The sequence below is a fragment of the Mobula birostris genome, chromosome 1 (assembly GCF_030028105.1).
Source record: "Mobula birostris isolate sMobBir1 chromosome 1, sMobBir1.hap1, whole genome shotgun sequence".
Taxonomy (NCBI): Eukaryota; Metazoa; Chordata; class Chondrichthyes; order Myliobatiformes; family Myliobatidae; genus Mobula; species Mobula birostris.
This window is the reverse complement of record NC_092370.1, coordinates 28,963,871-28,976,932: the sequence shown is the minus strand read 5'-3', so window position 1 is coordinate 28,976,932 and position 13,062 is coordinate 28,963,871. Positions and strand designations below refer to the sequence as shown.

General features: G+C 40.3%; 1 protein-coding gene across 12 annotated transcripts in view; it reads left to right on the top strand.

Moving 5' to 3' along the window:
* LOC140195234 (uncharacterized) overlaps positions 1-13,062 on the top strand; it is a 665,367-nt gene that overhangs the window by 444,375 nt on the left and 207,930 nt on the right. For all 12 annotated transcript variants that reach the window (XM_072253281.1, XM_072253262.1, XM_072253330.1 and 9 more), the window contains one exon: positions 9,121-9,310. In XM_072253281.1, the coding sequence (XP_072109382.1) occupies positions 9,121-9,310 (190 nt within the window). The remainder of the gene's footprint in view (positions 1-9,120; positions 9,311-13,062) is intronic.

Below are 13,062 nucleotides of genomic sequence, written 5' to 3'. Positions count from 1 at the left end.
GTGCACCACGACATCTGGCTACTCACGCTCCTCCTTTAGAATCTTCTGCAGCCATTCTGAGACATCCTGGACCCTAGCACCTAGGAGGCAACACACCATCCTAGCTTCTCTTTCAAAGCCACAGAATCTCCTGTCTGTCCCCTAACTCTTGAGGGAGAAACATGTAGGTAGAATACTGGTAGATTATGATTGATAAAAAATAAGCTATACTCTTAAAATGTCCATGAAAGACCTGGTGCAGCGGTATGTTAAGCTGTAAGATTCTTCAAATAATCATCCCTGCCCCAGACCCTCTCTCAGATTTTACTCTTGTGGCATATGTGTCTAAACTTGTGAGGTGCTGCCATTTATGGTAGTTATGGCAACTATGGTGGAAAGGTGAAGGGCTTCATGTACCTGGATATCAGCATTTAAAAGGATCTATCCTGAGCCCAACACATTCATGAAATCATGAAGATGGCATGCCAGCAGCTGTACTTTGTTAGAAGTTTGTAGAGACTTGGTACATCACCGAGGTCTGTAGCAAATTTCTATTTTAATTTTGATGGAGAGGTTTCTGACTGGTGGCATCACTACGTGGTTTGAAGACTGTTCAGCTCCAGGATCTTCTTTTCAGCAGTGCACCGACTCTGATTTCAGCCATAAACTGTCCCTATTTGTTGTAATTTCCTATTAGAGTTAATATGTTGGGCAGTTGACCTTGCTCTGACTTGGTTTACTAGAGGATTGCTCATTACAGAGCTGTGCCTTTTCTAAGTTAGCACAGTCTACACCAGGTTACAAAAGCATAACTGGCTTTTTCTACGTAGTTTGAATGGAAGTCAAGATTCTATAGTTGAGTGAATCAGTCTTTCTGGAAACTTGCAATCAGCTATTATAAAGATATTGCCTTAATGGATGTAATATTTAAGCATTTCAAATCATTAAATGTTTTTTTTTTCCACAGACTCCAAATCTATGTGCATTGTTTTATCAATTCTTTGAAGAAAATTTATAGAACAGATTTTAAAACCTTTCTTTAGATAAACTTCAAATGGAACATAACAGACTGAACCGACCTGACAACTGCTTGTTGCACCCTTTCCTTTTGAGATAATAATTTGATGCTTGGCTTTTCCTGTACTAGCATCTGATTCCAGATAAATATTTGGATGTTGTATTGATTTAGAATTGTTGTGCACAGGAATTTTTTTTTTTCAAAAAGTAAAATAATTCCTCTTTTTTTGTTCTAATTCATGAATGTACTTCCTGTAACTATTACCTGTGAGAAAGGCAAGGTGAAAACATGTGAAAAATTGCCTTTTGACAAGAATCTATTATTGATCTTATATCAAAAGAATATGCTTGACATAAGATTGCTTGCCAGTATGAACACCAGGTACACTGTAATAGCCCTAGGCAGTTGTAAGGCTGCCAAAGGGATTATAAGTAAAGCATGCTACTTTTGTTGCCTGTGCCCCGAAACCAACTAAGGCAAGGCAGAGGATCAAAATAAAATTGCAGATACTAGAAATCTAAAATACAAACTGAAAATTCTAGTGTCTGGCGTCAATCCTGGTGAAGGATCTCGGTCCATGACATTAACTGTCCATTTTCTTCCAGAGATGGTGCCTGACCCATTGAGTTCCTAAAGTGTGTGTGTAAATGCTCAGCAAGTCAGGCTGCATTTGTTGGAAGAGAAGCAGAGCTAATGTACCAGGTCAAAGACCCTTCTTTAGAACTATATCATTTTTGTTTATATTAAACAGTTAGTATAAAATAAAGTTTTTTGATAACTCTCTTTTAATTACAAATTATTTATATTACATTGTTGCTCTGTAAAAGCAAATAATCCTTCAACTTGATGGGAAATTTATGATTATAAGGATATGTAACATGTTAATAGTTAAATGTTTTAGTCAATAGTAGGGAGGGAAGACATGCTAAGATTTCTTGTGCTCTTTTTGAGTTTGAGGAGTCACCAGCAAAATCACCACACATGAATTGTGAGGGTAATGTTGGGGGTTGGGGGTGCTGTGGATAGTGTGGAGGGCTGTCAGAGGTTTCAGTGGGACATCGATAGCATACAAAACTGGGCTGAGAAGTGGCAGATGGAGTTCAACCCAGATAAGTGTGAGGTGGTTCATTTTGGTAGGTCAAATATGATGGCAGAATATGGTATTAATGGTAAGACTCTTGGCAGTGTGGAGGATCAGAAGGATCTTGGGGTCTGAGTCCATAGGACACTCAAAGTTGTTGCGCAGATTGACTCTGTGGTTAAGAAGACATACGATGCATTGGTCTTCATCAACCATGGGATTGAACTTAAGAGCTGAGAGGTAATGTTACAGCTATATAGGACCCTGGTCAGACCCCACTTGGAGTACTGTGCTCAGTTCTGGTCATGTCACTACAGAAAGGATGTGGAAACTATAGAAAGGGTGCAGAGGAGATTTACAAAGATGTCGCCTGGATTGGGGAGCATGCCTTATGAGAATAGGTTGAGTGAACTCTGCCTTTTCTCCTTGGAGCGGCAGAGGTGACCTGATAGAGGTGTATAAGGTAATGAGAGGCATTGATCGTGTGGATAGTCGGGCTTTTTCCCAGGGCTTAAAAATGGCTAATACGAGAGGGCACAATTTTAAGGTGCTTGGAAGTAGGTACAGAGGAGATGTCAGGGATAAGTATTTTACACAGAGTGGTGAGTGCATGGAATGGGCTGCCAGCAACAGTGGTGGAGGCGGATACGATAGCGTCTTTTAAGACAGTGGTCCCCAACCACCGGGCCGCGGACTGGTACCAGGCCGCAAAGCATGCACTACCGGGCCGTGAGGAAATGATATGATTTGGTGATATGAGTCAGCTGCATCTTTCCTCATTCCCTGTCACGCGCACTGTTGAGACTGAACACACGCGAGGTCATTATGCACGTGTCATCTGTGTCAGCGCAGGAAGGAGATCAACTCCTCGAGCTTGCAAATGACAGTGGGCTGAAAAGTATGTTTGACATAACGTCTCTGCCGGCATTTTGGATCAAAGTCAAGGCTAAATATCCTGAGATAGCCACGAAAGCAATGAAACGTTGCTTCCATTTCCAACATATCTCTGCAATGAATGCAACGAAAACTAAATTGTGGAATAGACTGCACTTAAGGAACCCCCTTGGAGTATCGCTGTCTCCCATCACCCCTCGATGGGACTGTGTTGTTGCAGGAAAACAAGCCCAGGGCTCCCACTGATTCAGCGACATTGGTGTGTTGCAATGATTTTATATGTCCATACAGGGAAAATATGTGCTGTGTGTTTAATATCCAACCATTACTTAAAATGTTATGATGCTATTGACTTATAAGTGACTTATATAACCATATAACAATTACAGCACGGAAACAGGCCATCTCTCCCCTTCTAGTCCGTGCCAAACCCTACTCTCACCTAGTCCCACTGACCTGCACTCAGCCCATAACCCTCCATTCCTTTCCTGTCCATATACCTATCCAATTTTTCTTTAAATGATAATATCGAACCTGTCTCTACCACTTCAAGCTCCCCTGACCTCCCCTGATAATTGACTTATCACTATATTCATGCGAGGAAAATATGCGCTGTGTGTTTAATATTAAATTCGTTAGATAAACCCTTTTAGAAACAAAATTGAGTGTATTAGCCACGTATCACCTATATTCTGGTCGTGATTAACCCCCCCACCGAACAGAATTGCCAAAAACGATTTGTAGAAAAAAAATTGGCACGTACACGCATGCGCACACAGGTGCCCGTGCAAGGCTTCATGGTCATAGTATTTGACTGCTACTCTTCTCTGTTGGCAATCTTACCCCCCCCCCTCCCACCCCCTGGCAAGTATATTGTCGGCTGGTCCGCAAAATATTGTCAATATTAAACCGGTCCGCAGTGCAAAAAAGGTTGGGGACCCCTGTTTTAAGAGACTTATAGATAGGTACATGGAGCTTAGAAAAACAGAGGGCTATGTGTAACCTTAGGTAATTTCTAAAGTAAGTGAATATTCAGCGCAGCATTGTGGGTCGAAGGGCCTGTATAGTGCTGTAGGTTTTCTATGTTTCTGTGTAAGCTTCCCTCATGTCAGACCTCATGATATTGGTGCCAGCGATAAGCTTGGTTTCTTTAGTGGGAAGTGGTTGGGAGAAGTAGAGATGAAGAAGAAAAGGAAAGGCATTGAAATAGAAACCAGTGGAGGAAAACAGAGATTGCAGAGATAGATAAATAGAACATAGAACAGGAAAACACAACACAGAAATAGGCTTTTGGCCCACAATGTCCGTGCTGAGCATGATGCCAAATTAAATTTATCCATTCTGTCTGCATGTGAGCCAAATCCCACCATTCCCTGCATACGAATACCACTATAATATCTGCTACCACTACCACCCTGACAGTCATTCCAGGCACCAACCACCCTTTAAACTTCCCCCCTTACCTTAAAGCTGTCACCTGGAGTATGCAACATTTGTTTTCTGGATAAAAGAATCTGGCTGTCTGTTCTATGTATGCTGCTCATAACCTCTAGCATGACGTCCCCCAGCCTACAATGCTCCAGATAAAGCAATCTCTAGTTTGTCTAATCCCTTCTTATAGCTAATAAGTGTGGGAGTGTGGCCAAGTGGTTAAGGCGTCGGTCTAGTGATCTGAAGGTTGCTAGTTTGAGCTTCAGATGAGGCAGCGTGTTATGTCCTTGAGCAAGGCACTTAACCACACATTGCTCTGTGATGACAGCGGTGCCAAGCTGTATGGGTCCTACTGGCCTTCCCTTGGACAACGTCGGTGGCGTGGAGAAGGGAGACTTGCAGCATGGGCAACTGCTGGTCTTCCATACAACCTTGCCCAGGCTTCAGTCAACATCGAAATCGATGGACAGCTGAAGAAGAAGATAACTAATAGCCTGTAGTTCAGGCAGGATCTGGGTAAACCCCTTCTAAATCATCTCCAAAACTTTCCCATCCTTTTTGTAATGGGACAACCAGGACTGCACCTAACCAAGGTTTTATACAACTACAACTTAACTTTCCTGGTGCTTATATTCGGTGCTCCTAGTGACGAATGTAAACATACCGTATGCCTTCTTTGCCACAGTATCTATTGGCATTGCCATTTTAATGGAGGTATGCACTTGGACCCTAAAATCCCTCTGTACTTCAGTGTTGTTAAGGGCCCTACCATAAACTGTATGCTTTCCCCTTACATTTGCCCTCCCAAAATACAACACCTTATACTTGGGCAGATTAAACTCAATCTGTCATTCCTCTGCTCATAACTATAAACTGATTAATATCCATACATTCAATGGAATAACTAGAAAGCAATGGAGAGTGTAATTGGTAATGAGCAGCAGGGGGGTGTAAATGATTGGTGGACTTCTAAGATACTGGTTTCTTCAAATGTGTGGGATCATATTGCTCGCTTCTGGAAATCAAGTATTGTTTCATGTTTTATGTAAACCCAAACCCTAAATGTAGCTCATGCTGCATACTCATAGAGGGATCAGAAATGGAATGAGTGAGCAATTACAAGTTTGTGAATGTCAGTATCCTTGAGGACCTAATCTGTACACAACATATTGATGCAGCTGTAAAGAAGGCAAGACAGTGGCTATATTTCATTAGGAGTTTGAGGAGATTTGGTTTGTCAACTGAAACACTCAAAACTTCTACAAATGTACCGTGGAGAGCATTCTGACTGGCTGCATCATTGTCTGGTGTGGGCGATGGGGGATGGGGCAGAGTGTGGCTACTGCACAAGCTCGAAATAAGTTACAGAAACTTGTAAAATTAGTCAGCTCCATAATGAGTACTAACCTCCATAGTATCCAAGACATTGTCAAGATCTTAGGAAGGTGGCATCCATCATTAAGGATCTCCACCACCTAGGACATGCCCTCTTCTCATTCTTTCCGTTGGGAAGGAAGTACAGAAGCTCAAAGGCACACACCTGAAATGAAATGGAATATCTTTATTGTCATTGTATGGTACAATTTGTTATGCACCAATACAGCGAAAATGAGTTTGCAACTCTCGTACTCAATGCTATAAAACAACAAATAAACTAAATAAACAGTAAATAAAATCAAGTAACCAGCCAGTACAAGCAATGTCCAGCAGTACAGAAGTGCAACTCAGATGCATGACAGCCATAAAACCAGTATTAAAGTAGCAATATAACACATTTATGGATGATGCTTGATCGATTGGTTCAGAGCAATTATAGCTCTGGGGAAAAAGCTATTTTTCAGTTTGGAGGTGCGGGCATAGAAAATCTTATAACGTCTGCCAGATGGAAGAAGTTCAAACAGAATATTGCATGGGTGTGTATTGTCCTTACAGATGCTTGTAGCTTTCCTTAGGCAGCGTGAGCTGTAGGTGTCCTCCAGGGCTGGGAGCTGTGTCCCAATGATCTTCTGTGCGCTAGAGGTGACCCGCAGAAGTGCTTTCCTATCAGCTGCTGTACAACTGAGATACCACACAGAGATGCAGTATGTTAAGATGCTCTCTATGGTGCAGGGGTAAAAGGTCACCAGCATCTGTTCAGATAGACCAGCTTTCTTCAGCACCCTGAGGAAAAACAAACATTGCAGTGCTTTCTTAACTATTGTAGTGGTGTTACTGGACCATGTAAGGTCTTCTGAGATATATATTCCCAGAAACCTGAAACTGGACACTCTCTCCACTATGTCTCTGTTAATGTAGACTGGAGCGTACTCGTCATCCTGTGACTTTCCAAAATTGATAATTAGCTCCTTAGTCTTTGCTGTATTAAGAGACAGTTTGTTCTCTGAGCACTAGCTCACTAAGTTCTGTACCTCCGCTCTGTACGCTGATTCGTCTCTGTTGGAGATCAACCCGATCGCTGTTGTGTCATCTGTGAATTTGACAATGGTATTGGTGTTAAATGCAGGTACACAGTCGTAAGTGAAGAGGGAGTAGAGCATGGGACTCAATACACAACCTTAGTAATAACTTAGTTATTTAGGAACAGCTTCTTCCATTCTGAGGCGGGTTGTCATGCCCAGAGTACTGAAATGTTACATTTATCCAGTTACGTTATATGGATCAGAATGTTGGACAATATCTAGTAACATGAGGAAACGAATTGAAGCAGCAGAGATGTGGTTTTTGAGGAGGATGCAAAGAATATGGACGAAATGAATATCTGACAAGGATGTCATGAACAGAGCAAGCACAAAAAGAGAAATAATGCATGAGATCATGAAAAGGCAATGTAACTTCATTGGACATGTGATTAGGAAAGAGGAGTTGGAATGCATGGTAATTATGGGAAAGATTGAAACGAAGAAAGCAAAAGGAAGGCAAAGACAAATGATGATGGAGACAGCAGCCAGAGAACTGGAAATGAATACCAATGAATTGATCCCCTTGACCGGAAACAGGAGTCTGTGTGTGGACCATGGCAGTCAAAGCTGAAACTGGGCATGGCACCTGATGATGATGATGATGATGATGATTCTTCTCTTCTGCCATTAGATTTCTAACTGAAAATTGAACCCATGAACACTACCTCACTACTTTTTTATTTTTGTTTTTTTTTGCACAACTTATTTCAACTTAACTATTTAATGGACATTTATATACTTAATGTAACTCAGTTTTTTTCTCTATATTTATTTATCATCTATCTCATTGTACTACTGCCATAAAGTTAACAAATTTCATGTCAATGCCAGTGGTATTAAATCTGATTCTGATTCTGCTATCACCAACTATCTCAGGTCAAACCAATTCGAGCCTTTACTTAAATATGCAAACAGGCCATCTCAGGTCTGAGATTGTTTAATATTTTTTTTTCTGTTGATTAGCTGAATTTATTGTCCTGTATACCTGAACTGCTAACTTGTGTTCTGTAAACTCAGATTCCTCATACTGTCATCAATAAATGAGCAACAAATATTTGCACTCTTAAGTATTTAGTAATCAAACTCACCTGAGTGATTTCCTAAAATGTTTCTGTACAGAGCTAAAATGTTTCTGTACTGCAGACACATATTAATCATGAGTGCTGTATAATTTTACATTACATTTTTTTTCCACAACAAAATTATGTGAATCTTCTGGGTATGCTTGGCTTGATTTTATTGTGCTTAATAATTCATGTTAATTTCCATTTACTAACACATACTAAATAATGTTTCCTTGTATATTTGACAATGATTTTTATTTCAGTCTGTGAGCTGAAATAATGGTGCAAGAAATTAAAAGTGTCTTCACAAGATGATGCACTATGTCTTCATTCAAAAATACATCTGAGGCATGATTTTTTTAATTGTCCAATTAAAAGAACTATAATATGATGCTTGAATCTTACATCTTAATGTTACCAAGTTTAGCCAAGTTATTCTGATGTTTGTTTTCTCTGTGACCAGAAATATAGCGCCATCTATTGCTTTATTATCATTACAAGGTTCATGCAGCATTTTCCTCTTGCCGTCCAATTGAATATTTTCTTTCCTTCCTCTGAAAGTTTTGCATCATATATACTGAAATATAACTGGCAATTAGAACAGTTGGTTGTTGATGCAACTTATTAATATTATCTCACAATCAGACGTTATGATTTGCAGAGGTGATTTGTAGGTCAACCATTATCTGTTGTCAAGATAATCCAGATTACTTCTAAAATACAAACAAATGTTCCAATATTACAATTTGTTCAACAATAGCACCTATACATTAACAGCATTTACAAGAAAACATGTAAGCTAATTGGCAGATGTGAACCCAGTTGCTGCACACAGCTTCTTTGAGCAAAACCAGAGATCCTTTCTGCCTACTGTCCAAGACTTTTGTTAGAAATGTCTGTGTGAGGTTAGACTCGTTGCCCTTAATTAAGACCTAAAATCTCTTATCAAGATGTGTCACAATTCCTGCTTATTGTAACAAACAGCAAAACACCAATGAAATTGGGCTTGGAAAACTAATGTTTTCATGTAAGAAAAGAAAAAGGCAACTGTAGATGAGGGAGAAATCAGACATGCATTTAATTCATTTGTTTGCAGTATCAAATATTAAAATGTTGAAGTGTTAAAAGTAATTGTCCAGAAGTGTGCATGTTATGAGCATTTTGATATTAAAAGTTATTACTGTCTAATTATAGTGCAAGAGCTTGCAAATCGAGAAGAGAAATTAATTTTACTGGAGTCAAACCTACAAGCTACAGAGAAGCAGCTAAATAACCAAACATCTGAGGTAGTCCATCAAGAGCAAAAACAACAAACATTGCACATGCAAATACGAACACTGAAAAAACAGCTTGAAACTACAGAGGAAGAGATGAATAAATACAAGTAAGATATTGTTTCTTTAAAAGTTTCCTTTCTGTTTGATGCTTTTATTACTGTGTTCCTTGTGTTGCTGTTGTGTGCTGGGGCAGCAAGCTGAGGGTAGCAGACACCAACAGAATCAACAAACTCATTTGTAAGGCTAGTGATGTTGTGGGGATGGAACTGGACTCTCTGACGGTGGTGTCTGAAAAGAGGACGCTGTCCAAGTTGCATGCCATCTTGTACAATGTCTCCCATCCACTACATAATGTACTGAGTGGCCACAGGAGTACATTCAGCCAGAGACTCATTCCACTGAGATGCAACACCGAGCGTCATAGGAAGTCATTCCTGCCTGTGGCCATCAAACTTTACAACTCCTCCCTTGGAGGGTCAGACACCCTGAGCCAATAGGCTGGTCCTGGACATTTCATAATTTACTGGCATAATTTACATATTAATATTTAACTATTTATAGTTCTATCTATTATTAATGGTGCAACTGTAACAAAAACCAATTTCCCCCGGGATCAATAAAGTATGACTATGACTATAGATCAAATTTATATCATTTCTTAAATCATTGCACAAACTAAAATCATTTATTTTCTTAGTTGTCCAAATAAATCTGCTTTACCCATATCAACTCTCACAGCTAACTCAGTTTCAGGACTGAGAACGTTGAGGGAAGATAGCTAATATACAGAAGTGAGAAGGAGGGATGAGACAGAAGATGGTAGATGATAGGTGAAGAGAAGAGATGATGGGTCAGTGGAAGAGATGGTGGTATTGAAGCAGAGGCTGGCAGGTGAAAGGTGCCAATATAAGAAAAAATCAGGAAGATAGAGTCGGATACGGGAGGATAGGGAGATGGGTAGAGACAGAGATTGGTAGGTGATACGTGGAATCAGATATAGGAGAGATAATGGGAAGATGGCAGATGTGAGACTCGATGTAGATTGGGAAACTGCTTCGCTGAGCATCTGCGCTCCGTCCGCCAGAACAAGTGGGATCTCCCAGTGGCCACCCATTTTAATTCCACTTCCCATTCCCATTCCGTTATGTCCGCCCATGACCTCCTCCACTGTCGTGATAAGGCCACAGTTAGGTTGAAGGAACAACACCTTATATCCCATTTGGGTAGCCTCCAACATGATGGCATGAACATCGATTTCTCAAACTTTTTCCTTCCTCATGTTATTTCCTTGCCCTCCCATCGCCTCCCTCTGGTGCTCCTCTCCCGCCCCCCCCTTTTATTCTTTCTTCTATGGCCTTTTGTCTCTTTCACCAATCAACTTCCCTCCCCCTCCAAGTTTCACCTATCATCTGGTGTTTCTCTCTCTCCCTCCCCACCTTTCAAATCTACTCCTTAGCTTTTTTTCTCTAGTCCTGTTTAAGCGTTTCGGCCCAAATCGCCGACTGTACCAAAAGTAATGTCTTGGCTTCCCTTGCAAATAACAGGAAAGCTTTGTAGAGGACTCTGATCCTTTCAGGAATGGATCAATGGAAATGACCTATAACTTACTTTAAAATGGTTTGATGTAGTTTTTCTTAAATAAGGAAGACTGATTTATCCAAGATTTTCAGGTGAATATGGTCAAGACAACTAAAAGAATCTCTGACCTGTTTTGATATGATTTAGCGGGGGATCTGCCAAGTGTCAGTCAGAGAGCAACAGTAGGCATATGGGAGATGTTAGAGGAAATTTTGTATCAATAATGGAGCTGGTCCATGAAAATTTTGAGCTTAAGGTTTAACATTGCATTGTCCGACAATGAATCAATGTTGATTCACAAACATTAGAATGAGAAATGAACTGTAATTAGCTGGACCACAGAATGGAGTAATAAATTTTCTACTAGCAGGATTCTGGGGAAGGTAGAGAAATGATGATTCAGGGCGATATTAAGTGGGCTTATGGGCTCATCTCACCTTTACAATCTTTGACCTTGGATTGGGGCTCCCATCTGTAACTGGCTTCCAGACTTATTGACCAACAAACTTCGGTTAGTTTGACATTCAATTCACCCTAATTCTGAAAACTGGTACTCCCAGACATAAAAGATCTGACATACTCTGACATTGAACTCTTCAAGGAGTGATATAACTCCTGCTTCAGGTAGCTTCTCAGCAGTGACACTGAAGAATCAACCTATTCAACTTACAGCAGATCTAACCTTGGTCTTATCCTATCCCATCAAATATTTGTACTATCCAACTCTCCCCATCCTCTCTGCAACTTAAAACTAACTTGTTTTCCTCTTTATCATTTCTGAAGAAGACTCTTTGATCTGAGACTCTTGTTTCTCTTTCCTCAGTGTTTCCTGACCTACTGAGGGGTTACAGCATTTTCTATTTTATTTCAACTTTCCAGCATCCTCAGTCATTTTGATTTTCTAATCTGATGCAAGTTCAGTCACTCCCTTATTTCATGGGATGGAAATTGTTTCTAGTATTTTCTATTTTGTAACTTAATTTTAATCTTTACAAGGATAACTTGGTATTTAATAATTGTTGAATATTTAAGATTGTTACGGACTTAGAGGCTAGATAGATCTGACTCTGTCAATGGCTTAGCCAGATCAGTAGTGACCAGACAAGCTTCATGGACATAATTCGTGTTGGAAGGATCATTCCTGGACAGTGCAGAACAAGCTGTAGTTAACCACATTCATTGGGAGTTACTTCTTGGCTAGGGCCCAGTTCTTTAGCACGCTGCCACTGTGTAAAGAGAAACAAAGCTATTACAGATATGTGCAGTAAAAAAACAGAGTAAGTGTAATCTCCCATGTTGACCTTTTCCCCTGTTAGTGGTTATCACCCTTAGCCTTGCAAATCAAGAAATGAAAGTATTTCATAATCTCCAAAAAAATCTTGACAGATAAAATCAGAGTACGTGCAAACAAATAAATCATAGACCATAGAACAATATTGCATAGAAACAGATAATTCAGCCCATAATGTTGTACCAGACCAATTAAATTAGAAATCTAATGGTCAACTAAGCTAATCTCTTCTGCCTGCATGATGTCCATATTCTTCCATTTCCTGTGCATTCATGGTGCTTATCTAAACGACTCTTAGAAGTGTATTTGCCTTTACCACCACCACACGCAGCACATTCCAGGCACCCACTAGTCTCTGTGTAAAACAAAATTGTCCCTCACGTCTCCTTTGAAATTAGCCCCTCTCACCTCATATGTATTAGACATTTGATCCATGGGAAAATTACTGTCTGTCTACTCTATCTATGCCTCTCATAATCTTATAAACCTCTATCAGATCTCTCCTCAGCCTCCACCACTCTAGAGAAAGCAACCCAGATTTGTCCAACTTCTCGTTTAGCATATGCCCTCTAATCCAAACAGCATCCTGGTAAGCCTCTTCTGAACCCTCTCCAAAGCCTCAACATCCTTCCTATAATGGGGTGATCAGAACGGCATGGAATACTCCAGATCCTTTCTAAATAGAGTTTTATAATGCTGCAACATAACCTTCTGGCTTTTAAACTCAACTAATAAAGGCAAGCATGTCATATGCCTTCCTAACCACCCCATCAACCTGTGTAGCCACTTTCAGGAAGCTATGAACTTGGACCTCGAGGGCCCTCTGCTCATCAACACAGTTAAGGAGCTTGCCTTTAACAGTGTATTGCTTCTTTACATTTGACCTGCCAAGGTGCAACACTTCTCACTGGGCTGGGTTAAACTCCATCTGCCATTTCTCCACCCGTACTGTATCTGCAACTGATCCATGCTCTGCTGTATCCTTTACCA